Below are 27,822 nucleotides of genomic sequence, written 5' to 3' on the forward strand. Positions count from 1 at the left end.
CATTTAATAGAGGCAGCAATTTTGCAGATACCGGTATCTTGTGCATGGAGACGCCTAGTCTGGTGTTTTGATTACAAGAAATAAACATAGACAATAGTTCTGGTGTTTGTATTTCAAAACTTGTTAAAATTCGTCAGAATTCGTCTATTAGGCTATTGCAACTGCAATCCATACATCCTTTATGCAAGACACATAGTGCAGTTTTGTCCACGGCAAATTCACCGTGACCTTTTCAGACATAAACCCGCTTAGTGAAGATTAAACCGAAATATGCAGTACTAAACCATTATAGTAATCGATTGTCCAATGCACATTTCTCACCACGTGATAATATTAATCCAATGAGCGATCGAATTGTCCGCTACGGTCGACTAATCCAATCAATAATGACGCTATTGACATGTACGGGTGGAGCTCCACTGACTGAGTTTTGGGGATTTTTCACTGGTTTGCTATCATTTACTCATCAAGGCGCTCCACCGTTAGGCCCTATTATAAGGACTATGCTAATGATTTAAAGATTGACATATAGAAAATAAACATACTTGATTGACAGAAAGTACTAAATTTGTACCTATTACGGTTTGGTGGCACTCCTCTTCCAAACGCGACCAAATCAGGGCGGCCCGGTGAAGCAAAATGTGCATTGGATTAACACGGGAGTTTTGATAAGATGGTAGATTTCCTTTCTCATATAAATGCATGCTCCCCCGTTATTAAAGCTTGTACCGGATTACAAATTCAGATATTTTGAAAAGAATAAGTAATTGAAACATAGAGCAAGTACTAAAATCAGAGCTTTTACACTTTTTGATATATGACGCTAACTAATTTAGTTCATCTCCTATACCCACAGTACAGCGCTACCAGTACGGGTCAATTACCTATGTGAGTGCCCCTGTATTGTGTGCATACATGTAGTTAACAATAACAGTTAGCAGCCTGCACAACCGATTCTTTTGTTTGGCAAGGCTCACTCAGTCATTTAATGAGGCAATACAAACGATCGAATTTGGTGTTGAAATGAGCTAAATTTTTAGTTACACCTTTTCGATGTAAAATTAATTTTCTCGGCCAAATGAAAAGCAATCATTTTCATTTTTTCAGTAAATGTCAGGAAAAATTGTAGTGCTTGATACTGTATTTTTTTTCAAATTCTAGTGTTAAACTTAGGCGTGAAATTTAGTCATTTAGTGTAAGATTTTCGATTTTGATAGGCTTAAACTCTGTCCGCGTTCATTTTTTTGGATCATCCTTTTAGCTTTTCAAAGTAAGATAGTTCGCTAATGAAGGATTTTTCCCAACTTTCTAACGCACATCACCGTGAGCGATATATCATAGTTTTGTCAGAATTTGCGTTTTCATTTCACTATTTTAACTGCCGGCTGACCATTTTTCAAAATCAACGAGTGAAATCTAAAGCTAATACTAGCATTATGGATCGATATCCCTGGGTTTAATAGGAATACCGGCATGGCTACAGTGTTGCTAGAACTTCAATATAGCAAAGAAATTCCCAGGCCTATAGCGCTCCTACTGATCATGTTTAACCAGAACACTCAATTGGGGATTTGGGCTACCAAATCGCTGGTCGGGCAATTTGCTTTAAATGGAAAATTGACCTGGATAAACAACAAAGGAAATATCGACTATTTCTGTTGGTTGCTCTCGAGATAAAAGTACTGAGTTAGACATTTTCGGAGTATGGAGGGAAAAAGGGTAAAATAAAAACGGAAATTCTAACAAAACTATAATATATAGACCCACACGATGTGCTTTACAGAGGTGGGAAATATCTTTCTTTAGCAAACTATATTAGTTTGAGACGCTAAAAAATGAATTCCGTAAAAAGCTCGCGTGCGAAATGAAGGCCTATAAAAATCAAAAATATCACACTAAAAGACACAATTTGATGCTTAATTTTAACACCAGGATTTGTAAAAAATGTATATCCAAGCACCAAGTTTTTAACTGACATTACTGAAGAAAAAAAAATATTGCTTTATATTTGACCGAGAAAATTAATTTCATAGCAAAAGGTGTATCTCTGAATTGTGCTGATTTTAACATGTATCGATCGACTTTCAGCGCGACTAAGCATTTCTAAAGAATCGGTTGTCCAGGCTGCTAACTGATAACTGCATGATGATGACTTGAATCTTCCACACAGGGAGTGTATATTACAATGGAGTCACCCATTCAGGTTGCCCCTTCCTTCTCCCGATTCCTACTAAAGCCGGGAGGAACATAATGTTATTAATTTTCACCTCCCAAAAACAAGTATTATCGAGTTCTGACGAAAGAGCGTTTTGCCACCTGTGCTCCCTGCATGATATGCATCAAACGCTCTGAAGACAAGTTTACACTGCATTTCTGAATATTACGTGCATTTATTGTATAAAAACAAAAACCACTTGTACAATTTACCAAATGCTTATTGATTTACCATTTACCATTAGTAAAAGCATACGCGTTAATAACATGGAGTATAGTTTCAGCTAAATTTAGGGTTATTTTAACTAAAATATCACCTCAACAGCACAAAAGCCATTAGCACTACCATCCTTAATCGGTGTGAGAAATAAAATTGTAATTCATCCGACTGCGTCACTTTTCTCAGAGAATTACCGGGAGTAGTTTGCAGTACCATGTAGCTCTAATCAGAGAAATTACTTTTAATTATTAGAAAAAAGTACTATCATTGGATTGATATTATTTATTCATGATGGGATGTATTGAGGAACATGGATTTATAACGGCTGTGTTTTTACTTTTAACTTTTCTTTCTGGAAATAAGGCAGTAGAATACAGTAAGTGTCTTGTTTGATTATTGGCTGTTGGCGATTTAAAGAAAAACATCGTTATAATGTTGTCTCATTGTAGAGAAAATAATATGCACAGGGCCAAATGATTGGGAGAAAAGAGAAACAAACCTATAATTATAATATAATATAATAGAATGATTTCTAAAAAACCATCAAAATGATGTGATGAATATCCAATATTAGCGCAATTTATCATTAATTGTTATACCACGAGGATTAATTTAGGGTGTGGTCGCAGGTAACACAACTTCTAAGTTCCCCCTAATACTTTTTTTTATTAAGTCGACAAATATTTTACGAAATCTGAAAATGTAAAAAGATATGTATAGCCCTGTTTGTTTTACCCCTGTGGACCAATTTATAGCGTCACACATCATTGCATTCTGTCACAATGGTTAATTATGTAAGAAAAGAAATCGTTTTAAAAGTTGCACCTGAGCCCATAGCAGTCAGGTTTTCTGTAATTAGGGATTCAATCATGTTTCACCGTTGTTCATCACTGACTAACAACCATGCGTCTGCGTGGTTTACTTCGCGAGGGCAGCTTTAGTTTTAGCTGCCCTCGCGAAGTAAACAACGCAGACGCGCCAGACGCGAGTTATTAATCAATGATGAACAACGGCGAAACATGATCGAATCCCTTTCAACAACGAAAACAAGCTAAAGATCGTCTAATTCACACGATTATTTCATGAGGAATGACCAGTTTAGTCATTGCCACTAAACACAAGAAGGTCGATGCTTTCCTGTTGGTAGCAGGAAAGGAACTACAGAATAAAAGAGCAATATTTAGCCGCTTCCTCTAAAATAATGTAAACAACATGTAGCGCACACAAATTCCAGGTATGGCAAATTTCTGACGCGTATCGCGTATACGCACTACCATTAACTTGCGTTCGCGTATACGCTACTGGCAAATTGTGGATTCATTACGGATTAACAACGATTGACGCCTGTACAAAGGTATAGGAAAAGTTGTTGAACAAACACATGAATAGGCCTGGCCTGCTGAATTGTTTGAGAGTTGACTCGTACAGATAGATACAGCTTTTAACGCAGTTTTAAAGCGGTCGCTTTTTTTACATAATGAACCATTGTGACTGAACGCAATGACGTGTGACGCTATAATTTGTTCCATAGGTGTAAAACAAATAAGGCTACACATGTCTTTTTACAAGTTTGCATTTCGTTAAATATTTTTCGATTTATTTTAAAAAGGATTTAGGGGGAACTTAGAACTTGTGCTATGGGCTCAGGTGCAACTTTTAAACCGGCCTCTTTTCTTACATAATTAACCATAGTGACTGAACGCAATAATGTGTGACCCTATAAATTGGTCCACAGGGGTAAAACAAACAGGGCTATACATATCTTTTTACATTTTTATATTCCGTAAAACATTTTTTGACTTATTTTAAAAAGTATTAGGGGGGAACTTAGAAGTTGTGTTACCTGTATGGTTACGTCTCATCAGTTATGAATTGTTGACCCATTTTTTTCCCGATGGTTTGAAAAAGTGATGAGCAAAACAAAAGGGGAGGGGGTAATAGGCGCTAGCAACATTTTAGGTGTAATTAAATTTCTTTCACAATTTTTAAGTATTTCTTACAATTTTACGCCCTTTTTTGTTACCCTGAAAATAGTCCTCCCGCCCCCCCCCCCCCGGCTACGCCACTGTGTCTTATTATATGAAACCGTGGGGCATACACCCGGACTCGTTCTTTTCAATAACTCATTCTCAGTGGCGTAACTAGACATTTTCATTGGGGGGGGGAGCAAGCGGGGGCAAACATAATGAGGGGGAAGCACAGGGACAGGCATCGTTCATGCTGTTTGGGTTTGTATGCGCGTCAACACCCTCGTCGCACTTGGCGATACCTGGGGGAGTCTGAGGAGTCTTCAGTGACATTGGGGGGGTGGGGTATAGTCAATCCAGCACCTTTTGGTGACGGAATAAGTTTATGGTACAATTGCGCGGGAAGCGTGCGAACAATTTTGCTATTTTGAAGATAAACTGATTAAATACCGTATAGTGTAAAAGTAGAATAAATGCGCGAGAAGCGCGCGAAAATTTGCACTTTTGGGGCTATAATGGGCAAATATGAGGTCAATTTGGTCAGAAACCCATTATCAGGCGCCAACGTTGGGGGATGATTGTATGGACCACCCCTGGCAAAATATTGGGGGTTTAATCCCCGGGATCTACGCCTATGGGAGTCTTGGGATCTACTTGGAATGTGTCCGCGGGACAGTGACGTAGATTTCTTTTTGACATTGGGGGATGGGGTTTAAAAATGTCTTGAAGTATAGTGAATCCAGCACCTTTTGGCGACAAAAGAAGTTTAGGTCTATGGTACAAATGTTGCCATATTGAAGCTGAAATGATGAAATATGGGGATAAAATGGTCAAATATGAGGTTAATTTGGTCAGAAACCCACATACAGGCGTCAATATTATGGGATGATTGTATGGACCACCCCTGGCAAAATATTGTGGGGCACATGAGAGCACACCAGACACACCAAATTGCATTCTGAATACGAGGAATATCCTGGATGATGATATTAAATAATTTCGATTTTTTTTTTTTTTTATTTCGTGATATAATACAAATTGTTATGGCAAATTATTAAAATTTGATATTTTTTATTGATATTTAATAGTCTTCGGAGTAAATTCTATGCTGCATTTTCGTACACCTATATACCGTATATTAGCTGAAATTGAGTCAGCGCCAGGATTGGTGTTTTTGTGTGTGAAGTGAATGGGGGAAAATCACCAAATTTTGGAAATTGGAAATATTCATAACTAGGGGTTTTTACTGGGGGAACTGGAGGGCAACGGAGTTCTGACTGGGGGAATTGTCCCCATGCCCCACTCCTTGGCGCCGCCACTGGTCAGTGTTATTACGATACACCAATAAGACAAGAAATGCTGCTGTTATGAAAATAACAGTGCATTTTAGAAGATCCCTTCAATGCTTGTACATTGATTTTTAATATTTTAGGCCTACTAAACATTACAGCTAGATCCGCCTAAAGTTGTCCTTTCAGAAGACCCCTTAGAGGTTCTTTAAAGAACCAAATATGGTTCCAAAACCATCGAAAATGGCCCCAAAATGTGATACAAAACCGTTTTCGGTACTTTATAGAACCTGTAAGGGTTCACCGAAATTAAAGAACATTTTTTAGAGGTTCAAGAGGGAGGGTTCTCGTGAGAGGACAAAAAAGGTTATTTTAGAACCTTTATTTCTTACAGTGTTGTTAAAACGACAATATGTTTGATTGTATTATGTTGCATAAGTCTATGTAAATATAAATCTATGTGATATACGTAGTTATCTTTTGAAGATTGCTTTTCGAGATAGGGTATAGCATTCTATGTTATAGGTGAACATCGTGATAAAATATATTATATGTAAAATACAACTAATAACCCTTTCTTGTTCTGTATTCTCTCACTTTATGAATTCCACAGATATTTGCAATGTTCCATCAATCACGATATCTAGCGGCGAAATGGTGAACCTAACATCCCCTGACTACGGCACATCCACATCATATCGTGAAACTGTTGACAATAGTTTTGAGTGCGTAACAAATATAGTAACGGCAGAAGGCGGGTATATCGCAGTACAAATGTTAGACGTGGATCTCGCAGGCCCGAAAAATTCACCAGATTTGCTGCGTGTAAAACGCACTTTGGATAATAAAAATATGGCCTCGATTGAAGCTTATAAACACCATATAAAAGCTGTTATAGTTAAATCTAATGACATCACGGTGAAGTTCATAGCAAATGTAAGTGCTATTACTTGTAATAATGTGTTACGCAATAATGTTGTAATAAAAGCTTCTCTGATTGGTTGCTTATTCGATATATTCATCTTGGTGACCAATTGAAATACAGCTTATAAATGTTTTATCTCAATCCTTTTCAGTCATAGCCTACCATCATTCAGTCAAGAAACAAAACTTTCATTATTGCTTGCCACCTTGTACACATTGGCTTCTAAGGTTGTCTTTCCATCCACTGGTTCCCCACACAAAACTTTGATTATTGCTTGTCACCTTGTACAAATTGGCTACTAAGGTTGTCTTTTCATCCGCTGGTTCCCCACAAAAAACATTCATTATTGCATGTTACCTTGTACAAATTGGCTACTAAGGTTGTCTTTCCATCCACTGGTTCCCCACGCAAAACTTTCATTATTGCATGTCACCTTGTACAAATTGGCTGCTAAGGTTGTCTTTCCATCCACTGGTTCCCCACACAAAACTTTCATTATTGCATGTCACCTTGTACAAATTGGCTACTAAGGTTGTCTTTCCATCCACTGGTTCCCCACGCAAAACTTGTATTATTGCATGTCACCTTGTACAAATTGGCTACTAAGGTTGTCTTTCCATCCACTGGTTCCCCACGCAAAACATTCATTATTGTATGTCACCGTGTACAAATTGGCTACTAAGGTTGTCTTTCCATCCACTGGTTCCCCACGCAAAACTTTCATTATTGCATGTCACCTTGTACAAATTGGTTGCTAAGGTTGTCTTTTCATCCAATGGTTCGCCACGCAAAAATTCCACTATAGCATATCACCTTGTACAAAGTGGCTACTAAGGTTGTCTTTTCATCCGCTGGTTCCCCACACAAAACATTAATTATTGCATGTCACCTTGTACAAATTGGCTACTAAGGTTGTCTTTCCACCCCCTGGTTCCCCATGCAAAACTTTCATCATTGCTTGTCACCTTGTACAAAGTGACTACAAAGTATGTCTGTCCAGAAAAAACATTCATTATTTTTAACACCTTGTACAAATTGGCTATTAAGGTTGTCTTTCCATCCACTGGTTCCCCACACAAAACTTTCATTATTGCTTGTCACCTTGTACAAAGTGGCTACTAAGGTTGTCTTTCCACCCCCTGGTTCCCCATGCAAAACTTTCATTATTGCATGTCACCTTGTACAAATTGGCTTCTAAGGTTGTCTTTCCATCCACTGGTTCGCCACGCAAAACTTTCATTATTGCTTGTCACCTTGTACAAATTGGCTACTAAGGTTGTCTTTCCATCCACTGGTTCCCCGCGCAAAACTTTCATTATTGCTTGTCCACTTGTACAAATTGGCTGCTAAGGTTGTCTTTCCATCCACTGGTTCCCCACACAAAACTTTCATTATTGCATGTCACCTTGTACAAATTGGCTACTAAGGTTGTCTTTCCATCCACTGGTTCCCCACGCAAAACTTTCATTATTGCATGTCACCTTGTACAAATTGGTTGCTAAGGTTGTCTTTCCATCCACTAGTTCTCCACGCAAAACTTTTATTATTGCATGTCACCTTGTACAAATTGGCTACTAAGGTTGTCTTTCCATCCACTGGTTCCCCACGCAAAACATTCATTATTGCATGTCACCGTGTACAAATTGGCTACTAAGGTTGTCTTTCCATCCACTGGTTCCCCACGCAAAACTTTCATTATTGCATGTCACCTTGTACAAATTGGCTACTAAGGTTGTCTTTCCATCCACTGGTTCCCCACGCAAAACATTCATTATTGCATGTCACCTTGTACAAATTGGCCTATAAGGTTGTCTTTCCATCCACTGGTTCCCCACGCAAAACATTCATTATTGCTTGTCACCTTGTACAAATTGGTTGCTAAGGTTGTCTTTTCATCCACTGGTTCGCCACGCAAAAATTCCACTATAGCATATCACCTTGTACAGAGTGGCTACTAAGGTTGTCTTTTCATCCGCTGGTTCCCCACACAAAACATTAATTATTGCATGTCACCTTGTACAAATTGGCTACTAAGGTTGTCTTTCCACCCCCTGGTTCCCCATGCAAAACTTTCATCATTGCTTGTCACCTTGTACAAAGTGACTACAAAGTATGTCTGTCCAGAAAAACATTCATTATTTTTAACACCTTGTACAAATTGGCTATTAAGGTTGTCTTTCCATCCACTGGTTCCCCACACAAAACTTTCATTATTGCTTGTCACCTTGTACAAAGTGGCTACTAAGGTTGTCTTTCCACCCCTGGTTCCCCATGCAAAACTTTCATTATTGCATGTCACCTTGTACAAATTGGCTTCTAAGGTTGTCTTTCCATCCACTGGTTCCCCATGCAAAACTTTCATTATTGCTTGTCACCTTGTACAAATTGGCTTCTAAGGTTGTCTTTCCATCCACTGGTTCCTCATGCAAAACTTTCATTATTGCATGTCACCTTGTACAAATTGGCTTCTAAGGTTGTCTTTCCATCCACTGGTTCCCCACACAAAACTTTCATTATTGCTTGTCACCTTGTACAAAGTGGCTACTAAGGTTGTCTTTCCACCCCCTGGTTCCCCATGCAAAACTTTCATTATTGCATGTCACCTTGTACAAATTGGCTTCTAAGGTTGTCTTTCCATCCACTGGTTCCCCATGCAAAACTTTCATTATTGCTTGTCACCTTGTACAAAGGGGCTACTATGGTTGTCTGTCCATCCACTGGTTCCCCACGCAAAACTTTCATTATTGCTTGTCACCTTGTACAAATTGGCTTCTAAGGTTGTCTTTCCATCCACTGATTCGCCACGCAAAACTTTCATTATTGCTTGTCACCTTGTACAAATTGGCTACTAAGGTTGTCTTTCCATCCACTGGTTCCCCACGCAAAACTTTCATTATTGCATGTCACCTTGTACAAATTGGCTACTAATAATGTTTTTTTTTTCATCCACTGGTTCCCCACACAAAATTTGATTATTGCTTGTCACCTTGTACAAATTGGCTACTAAGGTTGTCTTTCCACCCCCTGGTTCCCCATGCAAAACTTTCATCATTGATTGTCACCTTGTACAAATTGGCTAATAAGGTTGTCTTTCCATCCACTGGTTCCCCACACAAAACTTTCATTATTGCATGTCACCTTGTACAAATTGGCTTCTAAGGTTGTCTTTCCATCCACTGGTTCCCCACGCAACACTTTGATTATTGCTTGTCACCTTGTACAAAATTGCTACTAAAGTTGACTTTCCATCCACTGGTTCCCCACACAGAACTTTCATTATTGCATGTCACATTGTACAAATTGGCTACTACGGTTATTTTCCATCCGCTGGTTCCCCGCGCAAAACTTTCATCATTGCATGTCACCTTGTACAAATTGGCTACTATGGTTGTCTTTCCATCCACTGGTTCCGCACGCAAAACTTTGATTATTGCTTGTCACCTTGTACAAAATTGCTACTAAAGTTGACTTTCCATCCACTGGTTCCCCACACAGAACTTTCATTATTGCATGTCACATTGTACAAATTGGCTACTAAGGTTATTTTCCATCCACTGGTTCCCCACACAAAACTTTCATCATTGCATGTCACCTTGTACAAATTGGCTACTATGGTTGTCTTTCCATCCACTGGTTCCCCACACAAAACTTTCATTATTGCTTGTCACCTTGTACAAATTGGCTACTAAGGTTGTCTTTCCATCCACTGGTTTCCCATGCAAAACTTTCATTATTGCATGTCACATTGTACAAATTGGTTGCTAAGGTTGTCTTTCCATCCACTGGTTCCCCACACAAAACTTTCATTATTGCTTGTCACCTTGTACAAATTGGCTACTAAGGTTGTCTTTCCATCCACTGGTTCCCCACACAAAACCTTCATTATTGCATGTCACCTTGTACAAATTGGCTACTAAGGTTGTCTTTCCATCCGCTGGTTCCCCACATAAAACCTTCATTATTGCTTGTCACCTTGTACAAATTGGCTACTAAGGTTGTCTTTCCTTCCGGTGGTTCCCCACACAAAACTTTCATTATTGCTTGTCACCTTGTACAAATTGGCTACTAAGGTTGTCTTTCCATCCACTGGTTCCCCACACAAAACCTTCATTATTGCATGTCACCTTGTACAAATTGGCTACTAAGGTTGTCTTTCCATCCACTGGTTCCCCACACAAAACTTTCATTATTGCATGTTACCTTGTACAAATTGGCTACTAAGGTTGTCTTTCCATCCACTGGTTCCCCACACAAAACTTTCATTATTGCATGTTACCTTGTACAAATTGGCTACTAAGGTTGTCTTTCCATCCACTGGTTCCCCACGCAAAACTTTCATTATTGCTTGTCACCTTGTACAAAGTGGCTACTAAGGTTGTCTTTCCACCCCCTGGTTCCCCATGCAAAACTTTCATTATTGCATGTCACCTTGTGGCCAAATTGGCTTCTAAGGTTGTCTTTCCATCCACTGGTTCCCCATGCAAAACTTTCATTATTGCTTGTCACCTTGTACAAAGGGGCTACTATGGTTGTCTTTCCATCCACTGGTTCCCCACGCAAAACTTTCATTATTGCTTGTCACCTTGTACAAATTGGCTTCTAAGGTTGTCTTTCCATCCACTGATTCGCCACGCAAAACTTTCATTATTGCTTGTCACCTTGTACAAATTGGCTACTAAGGTTGTCTTTCCATCCACTGGTTCCCCACGCAAAACTTTCATTATTGCATGTCACCTTGTACAAATTGGCTACTAATGTTTTTTTTTCATCCACTGGTTCCCCACACAAAAATTTGATTATTGCTTGTCACCTTGTACAAATTGGCTACTAAGGTTGTCTTTCCACCCCTGGTTCCCCATGCAAAACTTTCATCATTGATTGTCACCTTGTACAAATTGGCTAATAAGGTTGTCTTTCCATCCACTGGTTCCCCACACAAAACTTTCATTATTGCATGTCACCTTGTACAAATTGGCTTCTAAGGTTGTCTTTCCATCCACTGGTTCCCCACGTAACACTTTGATTATTGCTTGTCACCTTGTACAAAATTGCTACTAAAGTTGACTTTCCATCCACTGGTTCCCCACACAGAACTTTCATTATTGCATGTCACATTGTACAATTTGGCTACTACGGTTATTTTCCATCCGCTGGTTCCCCGCAAAAAACTTTCATCATTGCATGTCACCTTGTACAAATTGGCTACTATGGTTGTCTTTCCATCCACTGGTTCCGCACGCAACACTTTGATTATTGCTTGTCACCTTGTACAAAATTGCTACTAAAGTTGACTTTCCATCCACTGGTTCCCCACACAGAACTTTCATTATTGCATGTCACATTGTACAAATTGGCTACTAAGGTTATTTTCCATCCACTGGTTCCCCACAAAAAACTTTCATCATTGCATGTCACCTTGTACAAATTGGCTACTATGGTTGTCTTTCCATCCACTGGTTCCCCACACAAAACTTTCATTATTGCTTGTCACCTTGTACAAATTGGCTACTAAGGTTGTCTTTCCATCCACTGGTTCCCCATGCAAAACTTTCATTATTGCATGTCACATTGTACAAATTGGCTGCTAAGGTTGTCTTTCCATCCACTGGTTCCCCACACAAAACTTTCATTATTGCTTGTCACCTTGTACAAATTGGCTACTAAGGTTGTCTTTCCATCCACTGGTTCCCCACACAAAACCTTCATTATTGCATGTCACCTTGTACAAATTGGCTACTAAGGTTGTCTTTCCATCCACTGGTTCCCCACACAAAACTTTCATTATTGCATGTTACCTTGTACAAATTGGCTACTAAGGTTGTCTTTCCATCCACTGGTTCCCCATGCAAAACTTTCATTATTGCATGTCACATTGTACAAATTGGTTGCTAAGGTTGTCTTTCCATCCACTGGTTCCCCACACAAAACTTTCATTATTGCTTGTCACCTTGTACAAATTGGCTACTAAGGTTGTCTTTCCATCCACTGGTTCCCCACACAAAACCTTCATTATTGCATGTCACCTTGTACAAATTGGCTACTAAGGTTGTCTTTCCATCCACTGGTTCCCCACACAAAACTTTCATTATTGCATGTTACCTTGTACAAATTGGCTACTAAGGTTGTCTTTCCATCCACTGGTTCCCCACACAAAACTTTCATTATTGCATGTTACCTTGTACAAATTGGCTACTAAGGTTGTCTTTCCATCCACTGGTTCCCCACACAAAACTTTCATTATTGCATGTTACCTTGTACAAATTGGCTACTAAGGTTGTCTTTCCATCCACTGGTTCCCCACGCAAAACTTTCATTATTGCATGTTACCTTGTACAAATTGGCTACTAAGGTTGTCTTTCCATCCACTGGTTCCCCACGCAAAACTTTCATTATTGCATGTTACCTTGTACAAATTGGCTACTAAGGTTGTCTTTCCATCCACTGGTTCCCCACACAAAACTTTCATTATTGCATGTTACCTTGTACAAATTGGCTACTAAGGTTGTCTTTCCATCCACTGGTTCCCCACGCAAAACTTTCATTATTGCATGTTACCTTGTACAAATTGGCTACTAAGGTTGTCTTTCCATCCACTGGTTCCCCACACAAAACTTTCATCATTGCATGTCACCTTGTACAAATTGGCTACTAAGGTTGTCTTTCCATCCACTGGTTCCCCACGCAAAACTTTCATTATTGCATGTTACCTTGTACAAATTGGCTACTAAGGTTGTCTTTCCATCCACTGGTTCCCCACATAAAACTTTGATTATTGCATGTCTATTTTATTTTATATTTTATTTTATTTTATTAGATCTTATTTTGCCTGGGGAACAAACTCAGTGGTCCACACTGATTTCCAGTCTGGCCCAGGGGTCAAACAAATTACATCAAAATACAAATTAAATACATACAAAAGAATAACATACCATGGAATTAACAAATAACATTATATATGAACACACCAAGGAAGCACATCTGTGCTGGCCGGTCGCAGTGCGGCCATGTCAGCAGGCTTCTAAGACAGCCCGCTGACAAAGTCCGCACTGCAGCCGACTATCACTGATGCAACAACCTAAATATTTAAATAATTAAATTGCACATCGCTTTGAAATGGCCTGGTGTAGGAGGTAATGGAACTTTAATCTGAGTTGGCAATGAATTACCTTGTACAAATTGGCTACTAAGGTTGTCTTTCCATCCGCTGGTTCCCCACACAAAACTTTCATTATTGCATGTCACCTTGTACAATTTGGCTTCTAAGGTTGTCTTTCCATCCACTGGTTCCCCACGCAAAACTTTCATTATTGCATGTCACCTTGTACAAATTGGCTTCTAAGGTTGTCTTTCCATCCACTGGTTCCCCACGCAACACTTTCATTATTGCTTGTCACCTTGTACAAATTGGCTACTAAGGTTGTCTTTCCATCCACTGGTTCCCCACGCAAAACTTTCATTATTGCATGTCACCTTGTACAATTTAGCTTCTAAGGTTGTCTTTCCATCCGCTGGTTCCCCACACAAAACTTTCATTATTGCTTGTCACCTTGTACCAATTGGCTTCTAAGGTTGTCTTTCCATCCGCTGGTTCCCCACACACAACTTTCATTATTGCTTGTCACCTTGTACAAATTGGCTACTAAGGTTGTCTTTCCACCCCCTGGTTCCCCATGCAAAACTTTCATTATTGCATGTCACCTTGTACAATTTGGCTTCTAAGGTTGTCTTTCCATCCACTGGTTCCCCACACAAAACCTTCATTATTGCTTGTCACCTTGTACAAATTGGCTACTAAGGTTGTCTTTCCATCCGCTGGTTCCCCACACAAAACCTTCATTATTGCATGTTACCTTGTACAAATTGGCTTCTAAGGTTGTCTTTCCATCCACTGGTTCCCCACACAAAACCTTCATTATTGCTTGTCACCTTGTACAAATTGGCTACTAAGGTTGTCTTTCCATCCACTGGTTCCCCACACAAAACCTTCATTATTGCTTGTCACCTTGTACAAATTGGCTTCTAAGGTTGTCTTTCCATCCACTGGTTCCCACACAAAACCTTCATTATTGCATGTCACCTTGTACAAATTGGCTACTAAGGTTGTCTTTCCATCCGCTGGTTCCCCACACAAAACCTTCATTATTGCATGTTATCTTGTACAAATTGGCTTCTAAGGTTGTCTTTCCATCCACTGGTTCCCCACACAAAACCTTCATTATTACTTGTCACCTTGTACACATTGGCTACTAAGGTTGTCTATCCATCCACTGGTTCCCCACACAAAACCTTCATTATTACTTGTCACCTTGTACAAATTGGCTATTAAGGTTGTCTTTCCATCCACTGGTTCCCCGCGCAAAACTTTCATTATTGCTTGTCACCTTGTACAAATTGGCTTCTAAGGTTGTCTTTCCATCCACTGGTTCCCCACGCAACACTTTCATTATTGCTTGTCACCTTGTACAAATTGGCTACTAAGGTTGTCTTTCCTTCCGGTGGTTCCCCACGCAAAATTTTCATTATTGCTTGTCACCTTGTACAAATTGGCTTCTAAGGTTGTCTTTCCATCCACTGGTTCCCCACACAAAACCTTCATTATTATTTGTTACCTTGTACAAATTGGCTACTAAGGATGTCTTTCCATCCGCTGGTTCCCCATGCAAAACTTTCATTATTGCTTATCACCTTGTACAAATTGGCTACTAAGGTTGTCTTTCCATCCACTGGTTCCCCACACAAAACTTTTTAAAACCCTTTTTCTTAGTGTGTAGTTTGACTAAAGGTTTCGGGCATCAAATAAACCGTAACGCAATGTAATGTAGCTGATAATGCTATAATGATCTGTTATTCACATTTCTATGTCTTAGGCCAAGTCCGGTGGACCGGACACTCCTGGTCCTGTGGTATCCGATCTCGACGGCCCCTCGTCCTACGATGATGGTGGTGGTAGTGACACGTTCAGTATTAGTTATAATGGTTATGTCTCATATGCCTCATATAGCTACAGCGATTATGGTCGGAGACGAAGACGACGAGACACGTCAGGACCTCGAGGGTTTAAACTGCAGATATCTTGGCTCTCAGCAACGGCTGGTAAGGAATATATCATATCCACTGATTTCCCGACCCATGATACCGCTTAATGGTGTTGGGGTCACTCAAGTAAGAGTATGTACACATGCGAATAACCACTTTTTATTACCCCTTAAATAAGTTTCCCTTTACACTCATAGAAATGACTTGTTCGCCTTGTTGGCGCAATTCAAAAGGAGTAAGTTTAGACAACTGAAAAATAGTGTAAAAGTTGCCAAAACAAAATTCATTTTAGTTATCCGAACTTAAAAAATGCTGAAAAAGCTCAAAAAGTTCCGTCAACTATTCAACTGGGTTGGCATTACTTAAAAAGTTGATGTAAGTCAACTTTTTAAGTAATGCCAACTTCTGAATTCAAGTTCAGGGAACTTAGAAAAATAAACAAGGTTCAAAGAACCAATTAGTTGAGTTATTGTAACTCAACATGTAAGTTGATGTAACTTGTTCATATTAAGTTACTGGTACTTATTGTTTTGAGTTATTCCAATTTAGTACTTTGTTACTTAATTCACGTAATTGGATCATTTTCTGCACAATTAGCAGTATTCAAATATTTATTTTTGTAATTAGTGCAAAATTTTGTATTTTGTATACTATAGCACACCTCTAGAAAATTATGCTAACCTAGTTTTATTTTCTGAGTTGTAACAACTCAATAAAGTAAGTGCAAATGAGTGCGACCAACATAATGATATCGAGTCAGCGTTACTCAAAATTGTACGCGTTGGCATTACTCGGAAAGTCGACGCAACGACTTACATCAATCTGAACAAATTCATCAGGATCGTTCATAAATCACTGGTTAGCAAATGTTCTCAGTACAGATCCAGATAAGTAAAATTAGGTACTCACTAGAAATATTTCGATTCCTATCAGGAATCTTGTTCACTCTGGTTTGGTGAGTGGTGGTGTTTCTAGTTGTTATCGGCAATCTTTGTGACTGATCTTGATGACGTCACATGGGTTGCTTGCCGATTGATGATCTGATCGTAGATTCGATCAAGTCTGTACGCCCCCTCGTCCTTGTTCATGGTGGTGTTGCCTATGCTCCTAATCCAGATGGCCTCTTTGAGCCAACGGGTTGTTTTGTTAGCCTCTTGGTCGATGACTTTGGCCTTCTCCCACCCAATCACGTGATTATTAGTTGCTGTGTGTTCAGCTATGGCTGATTTGTAAGTTTCTGTGGTTGACGCCTTCCTCTGTGCTCTGGTGAAAGTTTTCTCACTAGCTTTATCTGCTTCCGATTTATGTTCTTTCAGTCTCGTAGACAAAAGGCGACCCGTTTCTCCTATGTATGTTTTTGGGCAGCTCTTACAGGGAATTTCATAAACCGCCTCTGCTGTCTGGAGCGGGTCTCGCTTATCCTTTGGGTGTACAAGAGCCTTGCGGATGGTGGAATGTGGTTTTAACGATGTTGCGAAACCATGTTTCTTGAAAATTCTTGATACCCGTTCGGATAAGCCCTCTACATATGGAAGCACAACAAGGCCTTTGCTTTTGTCTTTGCTGTCGCTAGGTTTTGGTTTCTTTGGCTTTGGGAGATCTTTTTCCTCGATAACTTTCTTTATTGACCACTGAGGATAGCCACATTGACTAAGCGCTTGCTCTATATGTGACTTTTCTTTCTGGCGATCAGTTTCCTCAGAAACAATTGAATCTTTCCTATCAATGAGGGTTTCGCAACATCGTTAAAACCACATTCCACCATCCGCAAGGCTCTTGTACACCCAAAGGATAAGCGAGACCCGCTCCAGACAGCAGAGGCGGTTTATGAAATTCCGTGTAAGAGCTGCCCAAAAACATACATAGGAGAAACGGGTCGCCTTTTGTCTACGAGACTAAAAGAGCATAAATCGGAAGCAGATAAAGCTAGTGAGAAAAATTTCACCAGAGCACAGAGGAAGGCGTCAACCACAGAAACTTACAAATCAGCCATAGCTGAACACACAGCAACTAATAATCACGTGATTGGGTGGGAGGAGGCCAAAGTCATCGACCAAGAGGCTAACAAAACAACCCGTTGGCTCAAAGAGGCCATCTGTATTAGGAGCAGAGGCAACACCACCATGAACAAGGACGAGGGGGCGTACAGACTTGATCGAATCTACGATCAGATCATCAATCGGCAAGCAACCCATGTGACGTCATCAAGATCAGTCACAAAGATTGCCGATAACAACTAGAAACACCACCACTCACTAAACCAGAGTGAACAAGATTCCTGATAGGAATCGAAATATTTCTAGTGAGTACCTAATTTTACTTATTTGGATCTGTACTGAGAACATTTGCTAACCAGTGACTTACATCAACTTACTAAGTAATGCCAACGAACAATTTCTATGAGTGTACCTGCAAATATACCCCTAAACAAAAAATGTTTACACCAAAAGTGGCTCCGAATGTATATACACACCCTTTACATACAGTGTCCACCTATACTTTCAAGTTAACCTTCTTCTTTGTGGTGAGATGTATCCCTAGCTCGGTGGCCGAGTATTATCACATCCATGGAGCAAGTGCAGTGCAAAAAACACAAAAGGTGCAGGAAATAGATGAAGGTGCTGTACAGTGCGGCTAAAAACTCCAATGATGCTTAAGGGATGATATTGGTCAGGCCTCCTCTGAATGCCTCAGAGGATTGAGCGCCAAGGAAGCTGGAAGAGCATTCCACATCCGGATGGTACTGGGGAAGAATGCATGTTGGTACACCAAGATGGAGGCTCGAGGGATCACAAATCTTAGGTTGTGACCTCTTGTACGTGATGACAGCAGCACATGGTGGTATGTCAACAATACCATAATACGGTAGCTCTTGTACAACATCACAAGCTTGGACGTGTCTCTTCGTTGCTGGAGAGTTGGCCAGTTAACCCCATGAGAACTACCGGCCGATTGGCCCAAATAGAAGTTTTCATTATCAATTGGATCAATCAGAATCATTGTTAGAATAATTTTACCACACAAAAAAATTGGGGTGAATTATTTGCAAAGCTCAATTCTGATTGGTGATTGAAGTGAAGATATCATGTAATTGACCAATCAGTGGCAATGCTAGATCGGCAGGCAGTGCTCAGGGGGTTAAAACACATCTCACCACATTCCGCAAACTTGACGCCAATTGCACAGTCGCATGAATATTGATGGCAACTTTTTCCAATATGCCAACGCCCGGGGCCAACGCTCTATATGTCAGAGCAATAGTTGAATAAAACGGTGCGTCCGTTGGGTCCGTCCGACTCCGTCGGATTAATTTCCCCTCCGAAAGACCATCGTACACACATAATCTCCACCAAGGCAGTAGTCAGCGGATTTACTATGGTTAGGTACCAATAAGCCTTTCTGAAATATGGCGGGCACAAAGGGAGAGGGCGTACTTTGAAGTGAGTAATCTTTTGTATGCTTCTCAGCTGACAAAAGATTAGTCACTTCAAAGTACTCCCTTTCCTTTTATGCCCGCCATATTTCAAAAAGGCTTATTAATATTACTGTTGCCCAAATAAACATCTTTCTATTTGATAAGCGATAATGCCGTTATTTTCTTTCCCGTTGTTTCAGACTTGGCCTGTAATTCAGAATATTTTAGCTGTAGAAAAGAGATCTCAGCCATAACGTGCTTAGACATAGAGCATCAGTGTGATAATACCTATACATGCCCAGATCGATCGGACGAATTTGATTGCGACAGTGAGTATAGTATAGGCTTACAATTTAGATAAAAAAGATAAATATATAAATAAAATATAAATAAGTAAAATAATATTGGTTAATTGATTGATTGATTGATTGATTGATTGGTTGATTGATTGATTGTCAGAATTCAGTCGGCCATTACTGGGTCCCCGGCGCAACAAACTGGTGTTGTGACTGCCCAATTGGGTGGATTAAAGCCGCTTAAAAATCGATGTTATATTATATTGTGTTGTAAACTTTCATCATTCTTTTGTCTACGTGTAGCACGGGGGATGAAATGCAGTTTATAATTCCCGCCAAGGCCGCATCATTTCACATTTTAGGTGTGATCTACCCAGCGGGGACCCAGCTATGGCTGTCATTGAGGTGTAGGCATGCGTTAAATTGGATTCGTCTATATAGTAGGCTTCCTGCACTCATCACCTGTCATGTCGTCTGTGTATGTGCGCAATTATAGATTGAATACAATACCGCTCTTTTCGAAGACACTAATCGTACAGATGCGAGTGAAACGTACATTGACTCAGCATAATGTGAAATTTCCATAGAATTACGATAGTCTTTATGCCTATGCTTTGATAATCAATGGTGAGATGCAGAGTAGGGGAGACCGGGGAGTGTCCGCCCTCGGGGGAAATCCGCCCACCCCGTGTTTCTGTTTTCGTGACTGCTGGAAAATTACAATGATGATGTAATTAGCTGGCGCACATCATAATTAAGTGCCCAAGAAAACAAGACATTCCGACAAATCTCACCACAGAAATTATCGTCATAAAACGTTTTCAGAGTCAAGGAAGTTTACTTTTTTAGAATTAGTAATATTGTAATAATCTCAAGACCTTGCAGAGACGGATTTCGTTCTTATATTTATTCGGAAGGTGAACGTTTTGCCCAACATATTATACCATTAAAAGATCGACATTTTGTGTTTTCTGCTGAATGTCGGACAATAAAACTTCTATTGACACAGTCTCTATAGAATCGAATCGCATTCCTTTGAGTGTGACCAACTATATACTTCCACGCTAGATAGGCCTACATGTATGGCGGTGTATATAATGAAATCTCTATTCCTTGAAAATATTTCGTTGTAATTTTTTTAAAATTAAAACCATATTTTGAGGCTTGCACATGAATATGTGTGTTGAAAGAGTGTGACAACCTTAACTCTGCGTATTGAAGCGCTTGTTTGCGTCTTGAAAACAAAAACGGACCAAAATAAAATCCATGAGTTAAAAACGTTAAACAGGGTTGTAAGCATGCCGAGATCGTGATTTCAGCACCGGAGCATACGTGGAATATAAACGTTTTAATACGCATCTATCGTACACAGGTGGTGTTCGTAAAGGTACAGGTGGAGTGTTATACTTTGACTGAGATGCTCTGCCTTTATCTCGAAACATAAAATCACGGCGGAACGAAATCGCTGTTGATTCGCCCTACTATCATGGCAATTTCTGACACCAGATAACATGCATATATTGGCCCAACGTTGGTTTTCGAACGCCAATCTTGGCATCGGCATTATTTTCCTGCCCATATTGGGCCAATCTGGGCTTACCATCGGTAATCTTCATATTGGCATCACAGTGGCAGCCTAAATTGGTCCAATATATGCCCAATATTTGGCCCAAGCCCAATCTTGGACCAATCTTGGGCCCATGAGCAAATGATATTGGGCCATTACAGTAAGCCAAAAATTAAGGTACCAGTTGTGTTCACCCCTGTATATCCTATGTAAAGAGAAATGTGTCAACATTAAAACAAGCAGCCAATACCTGTACTCTTTAGCTCTGATTTAAGACCTCATTTGTTGAAATTGGTTGAAAATTAAAGAAACGGTGGTCTCAAACCTAATAAAGAAACGAAATCAAAAGTTGCACTTTTGTGTTCTAATCAATGAAAACACGACGCTAATTTTAACGTGTTAATCAATGGAAGCACGGCGCTGGTTCTCTTTTGTTCGTGAAAGCATTGTGTGCAAATCAATAGGGCACGCAATGTAGCAAACTGCAACTTTTACAATATTGTCATCTTCCTTGGGTTTTTGGAACGTCATATCTTTATTTCTTGAACAATTTCAACAAATGAGGTATTAAATACGAGCTAAAAGATGCAGCTATTGGCTGCTGGTTCCAATTTATGACATATCTATCGTTGTTTGGGATATGCAGGGGGTGAACATAACTGGTACCTTAATTTTTTGGCTTACTGTATTGAACATATATCGGGCCACCATCGGACCAAGATATAGGATGATGACGCTGTGCGGGGTGGATTCGCCCTATATCGGCGTATCCATAATATTGATAATAATACCTTTAAACAGGGTAAAACTACAAGCATATTTTTAAGTTAAGTGGTATTAGTATTACTCATACCACCGTTTATGCCATAAAACTGATTGCTGAGTTGCAAATTAAGGTTTTGCTCATTTTGGACCCCTACATTTATTAGCTTATATTATACCCCTCCAATAAATTTAGTATACTCTTTGGAAGAGAATGAGTACCCAGCAAACACAAAACGTTTTCGACATCATTCGCAAAAGGTTATAAAAGGTTGTCAGAAAACGTTTAAATGTCGGGATATATAAAGGGTATATTAAGAGTATAAAACGTTTTCATAACCTTAAAAAACATTTTTTGATAATCTACTGCTCAGCAAACAAAAATGTTTTACAGAAAACGTTTAAATGTCGGGTTATATAAAGGGTATAAAAAGTTTTAATAACATTCCAAAAACATTCTTGAAAACTTGATACAAAACATTCTAAACAGAATGTTATTTTGGGAGTTGAAAAAATATTTTGCGAAAAATGTTTGCCCAAAATATTTTCAATAACGTTTTAAAAACGTTTTCATGACCTTTATATAACCCGACATTTAAATGTTATTAAAAGGTTTTGAAAAAACATTTTAAGAACATTTCTGTGTTTGCTGGGTTCAAATATTTTAACATAATGTTATTTAAGTATTGACACAATATTTGGCAAAATGTTTGCAAAAATAGTTTTCAATAACATTTTTTGAAAACATTTAAAAATATTGTTGTAGTGTGTTTTCATACAAAACGTTTTAAAACGTTATCATGACCTTTAGGCCGAGTAAAAATAATACATGTTTCTCGTCCGCGCCCTCCTCATTTTTTGAAGATTTTTCAAATTTCTTTTTATTTTGTAAACTTTCAGTTATAACTTGTTGAAAAAGATGTTTCAGAAGTTGAAACTTATTTTACGGCTTTGTAAATGCATAATACATCATTTAAGAAGAGTTTTGTGATCACTAAAGGGGTCTACCTCTCAAAACAATAAAATAAAAAGGGCCTCCTCCTGTTTCTCAGATATCAATCTGTATGTCGAATACCCGGAATATGGTGCCAAATACAGGTATTTAGCGTCGTTTTCCAATAAAAAATAAAAAATAAAAAGGCCCTCATTCTCATAATTTTTAAAAACCCGGACGAGAAACATGTTTTTATTTTTACTTGGCCTTATATAACCCGACATTTTAATGTTATTAAAACGTTTTTACCTAAACCAAAAGCCAAAATATAACTTATTTAAAACGTTTGTGTTTGCTGGGTACCCAATATACCCTTTACTAAACGTTTGCATGAAATTTATCATTGTTATGCAATATTATAACCTTTTCGTTTTAATAGGGTGAACTTACCCCCCACCACCACCACCACCACCATACGGGCGGACTTGCCCCAGCACAGCAGGGGCAAATCCGCCCTGCATCGTGATTTTATTTTCCCTTCTCCTGCCGTTACTGAAAGCTCATTGTTCTTACAATGTGGTCAGGGGCGTCGCTAGACCAATACGTTTCGGGGGTGTACAGCATGTTTTGCCGACGGAAATATTTTGTGAAATGTAGACCCAAGTTTTTTTTAGCCAGGACGGCGCTCAAGAATCTTAAAAAAGGGGAGTGTAACAACATCAGAATTTCGAAACACATTAATCTTTAATACGACAATCACATATAGCTTTGACTACATTTGCCGACAATCATATGGTTTTAACGACAACAGTCAATTTTTGACGACAAAATTGTGTGTGGGGGGGGGGTGTCACACCCCATATACCCCTCTCTAGCGTCGCCCCTGAATGTGGTAGTATTTTAGCTACAGCATACAGTGTAAAAACTATAGCCATCTAACACGAGAATTTCCCTCTCTAGGCGAGATTGAAAAAATAGGGCGAACATGCCCCGGTCTCCCCTACGTCTAGTGCAGGGAAATACATTCAAAATTGTTTCCACCTATCGCTAATTTTACATCACTACTTTTACAGCGAATAGGCCGCATAAGAAATAAACAGGTCGTCGCGGTTCCTTACATCCCGGTTCGTATGCAATAGGGATATAAGCTGATGGTGGTAGTATCGGTCTACTAACATCTGATTGGTTTTTATTTTCAGTTTGTGCCAATACAGACGTCGCCCCTGCTAATGGAACAGTTGCTCCTAATGAAGGTCCGTTTTATATCGGCCAAGTGTTACAGTTCAAATGTAATGAAGGCTTTGAAAGGATTGGTGTAAAGGAAACACAATGTACTCTTGACAGAAAATGGAAAGATCCGGTCCCTGCGTGTATATGGCCTCCAGGTGAGCAAGCTATATTGAAAATATGAAATATTATTTTGTCAAAAACATTGTCATATTTTGACTAATTTTGACTCTAGTTATTAAATAATAAGTCATTACAATCGGAAGATTTAAACGTACGTAGCCTACGTACCTACCTACCTACCTACCTACCTACTTATATACCTACCTACCTACCTACCTACCTACCTACCTATCTACCTAGACAGCATAAATGAATTTTCATCAGGTCTGATCATGCAAGTCCCTATGTCATGTACGTGCAAGTCAGTCCGCCCGTAGAACAGACTTTCCCCTTGCCTTAGTTTACATTGCTTTACTTAAGCTTTATTTACAGAAGTGTTGTCAAAAGTGGCTCGATCGGAGTATCACGTTGCATTTACTGCAACTTTTGACTTTACAAATCCTATTGAAACCAAAACAAAATCATGTTGAGAATTATTCCTTTATTCAAAACATTAGTCAAGTTTTTGAATGTTGCCCCTATAGGTTTCATGAAAAGTGTTTGGTTAGACTGTTAGAAGTCTGATGATATGACGTTGCTTTATCTGTTCTTTGTGTCCGGTACGGTCTTTATTGCAGAGAGTACAGTTGATCCTAGGATAGCGGCTCGTGAGAAGAGAGAAACGACCATCTTTTTGGCCACCATACTACCTTCCATAGCGCTGTGTTTGGCTATTGCTATTGGGCTATTGCAACTATGCACAAGACAGTAAGATATTTTTAAACATTTGTTTACGAAAGAAGAAGAACATAGTAATAGGCATATATCTGTATATAGTATATTTATAAGTGAGGCGGGAAAAATACAGAAAAGCAAGTTAAAAATAATGAGAATCAAATAAACAAATTCAAGAAATAAGATCATGATAATGGAAAAGTGGATCACAAATTCATTTTGGAAGTAATAAAAGTTTTGCGTGGGGAACCAGTGGATGGAAAGACAACCTTAGTAGCCAATTTGTACAAGGTGACAAGCAATAATGAAAGTTTTGCGTGCGGAACCAGTGGATGGAAAGACAACCTTAGTAGCCAATTTGTACAAGGTGACAAGCAATAATGAAAGTTTTGCGTGGGGAACCAGCGGATGGAAAGACAACCTTAGAAGCCACTTTGTACAAGGTGACATGCAATAATGAAAGTTTTGCGTGCGGAACCAGTGGATGGAAAGACAACCTTAGTAGCCAATTTGTACAAGGTGACATGCAATAATGAAAGTTTTGCGTGGGGAACCAGCGGATGGAAAGACAACCTTAGAAGCCAATTTGTACAAGGTGACATGCAATAATGAAAGTTTTGCGTGGGGAACCAGCGGATGGAAAGACAACCTTAGAAGCCACTTTGTACAAGGTGACATGCAATAATGAAAGTTTTGCGTGCGGAACCAGTGGATGGAAAGACAACCTTAGTAGCCAATTTGTACAAGGTGACATGCAATAATGAAAGTTTTGCGTGGGGAACCAGCGGATGGAAAGACAACCTTAGAAGCCAATTTGTACAAGGTGACATGCAATAATGAAAGTTTTGCGTGGGGAACCAGCGGATGGAAAGACAACCTTAGTAGCCAATTTGTACAAGGTAACATGCAATAATGAAAGTTTTGCGTGGGGAACCAGTGGATGGAAAGACAACCTTAGTAGCCAATTTGTACAAGGTAACATGCAATAATGAAAGTTTTGCGTGGTGAACCAGTGGATGGAAAGACAACCTTAGTAGCCAATTTGTACAAGGTGACATGCAATAATGAAAGTTTGCGTGGGGAACCAGTGGATGGAAAGACAACCTTAGTAGCCAATTTGTACACGGTGACAAGCAATAATGAAAGTTTTGCGCGGGGAACCAGTGGATGGAAAGACAACCTTAGTAGCCAATTTGTACAAGGTGACAAGCAATAATGAAAGTTTTGTGTGGAGAACCAGTGGATGGAAAAACAACCTTAGTAGCCAATTTGTACAAGGTGACAAGCAATAATGAAAGTTTTGTGTGGGGAACCAGTGGATGGAAAGACAACCTTAGTAGCCAATTTGTACAAGGTGACAAGCAATAATGAAAGTTTTGTGTGGAGAACCAGTGGATGGAAAGACAACCTTAGTAGCCACTTTGTATAAGGTGACAAGCAATAATGAAAGTTTTATTTGGGGAACCAGTGTATGGAAAGACAACCTTAGTAGCCAATTTGTACAAGGTGACAAGCAATAATGAAAGTTTTATGTGGGGAACCAGTGGATGGAAAGACAACCTTAGTAGCCAATTTGTACAAGGTGACAAGCAATAATGAAAGTTTTGCGTGGGGAACCAGCGGATGGAAAGACAACCTTAGAAGCCAATTTGTACAAGGTGACAAGCAATAATGAAAGTTTTGCGTGGGGAACCAGTGGATGGAAAGACAACCTTAGTAGCCAATTTGTACAAGGTGACAAGCAATAATGAAAGTTTTGCGTGGTGAACCAGTGGATGGAAAGACAACCTTAGTAGCCAATTTGTACACGGTGACATGCAATAATGAAAGTTTTGCGTGGGGAACCAGCGGATGGAAAGACAACCTTAGAAGCCAATTTGTACAAGGTGACAAGCAATAATGAAAGTTTTGCGTGGGGAACCAGTGGATGGAAAGACAACTATAGTGGCCAATGTGTACAAGGTGACAAACAATAATGAAAGTGTTGCGTGGGGAACCAGTGGATGGAAAGACAACCTTAGTAGCCAATTTGTACAAGGTGACAAGCAATAATGAAAGTTTTGCGTGGGGAACCAGTGGATGGAAAGACAACTATAGTGGCCAATTTGTACAAGGTGACAAACAATAATGAAAGTGTTGCGTGGGGAACCAGTGGATGGAAAGACAACCTTAGTAGCCAATTTGTACAAGGTGACAAGCAATAATGAAAGTGTTGCGTGGGGAACCAGTGGATGGAAAGACAACCGTAGAGGCCAATTTGTACAAGGTGACATGCAATAATGAAAGTTTTGCGTGGGGAACCAGCGGATGGAAAGACAACCTTAGAAGCCAATTTGTACAAGGTGACAAGCAATAATGAAAGTTTTGCGTGGGGAACCAGTGGATGGAAAGACAACTATAGTAGCCAATTTGTACAAGGTGACAAGCAATAATGAAAGTGTTGCGTGGGGAACCAGCGGATGAAAAGACAACCTTAGTAGCCAATTTGTACAAGGTGACAAGCAATAATGAAAGTGTTGCGTGGGGAACCAGCGGATGAAAAGACAACCTTAGTAGCCAATTTGTACAAGGTGACAAGCAATAATGAAAGTGTTGCGCGGGGAACCATGTAACGGATGGAATTAAACACAACATGCGTAGCCACTTTTTGTACGAGCTAACAGAGTGCGAAATAAGCTCGAAAGAAATAAAGATAATGAAAAAAGAGGGAAATAGAATAAGAAGATGACGATGACGATGAAGAAGATGACGATGACGGCAACGACGATGAAGACGATGATGAAGATGATGATGATGATGATGATGATGATGATGATGATGATGATGATGATGATGATGATGATGAGATGAGGGTAGTGATTAACAATAACCTTTATTGTTTATGTTATATTTGAAAAACAGTTTGGAAGCACAAGAGAAAATCTTCGAGGCAGAATGGGAAGCCGAACAAGCAGAACTGGCAGAAAAGGCCGCGCGTGAAGCCGAAGAGCAAGCCGCTAATGAAGCAATGGAGAATGGGGAAATAGCCACGATCAAGATAGGCATGGATAATGGTATAGTGGCGGATCCAACAGAGGTCAAAATTCCTTTGGAAGGGAAGTGTAGTGGCAATAGTAGTACTGGAATAGTATAA

General features: G+C 39.5%; 1 protein-coding gene across 1 annotated transcript; it reads left to right on the forward strand.

Moving 5' to 3' along the window:
• The first annotated feature begins 2,534 nt into the window (after positions 1-2,534).
• Positions 2,535-27,822, forward strand: LOC140157970 (uncharacterized). The gene is made up of 7 exons (XM_072181218.1): positions 2,535-2,810; positions 6,304-6,626; positions 15,483-15,708; positions 19,267-19,395; positions 23,825-24,010; positions 24,593-24,722; positions 27,591-27,822. Exons 1-7 carry the CDS (start codon positions 2,723-2,725, stop codon positions 27,820-27,822), a joined length of 1,314 nt encoding a protein of 437 aa, XP_072037319.1. The 5' UTR covers positions 2,535-2,722.

This window comes from Amphiura filiformis, chromosome 7 (genome assembly GCF_039555335.1).
Source record: "Amphiura filiformis chromosome 7, Afil_fr2py, whole genome shotgun sequence".
NCBI classification, from domain to species: domain Eukaryota; kingdom Metazoa; phylum Echinodermata; class Ophiuroidea; order Amphilepidida; family Amphiuridae; genus Amphiura; species Amphiura filiformis.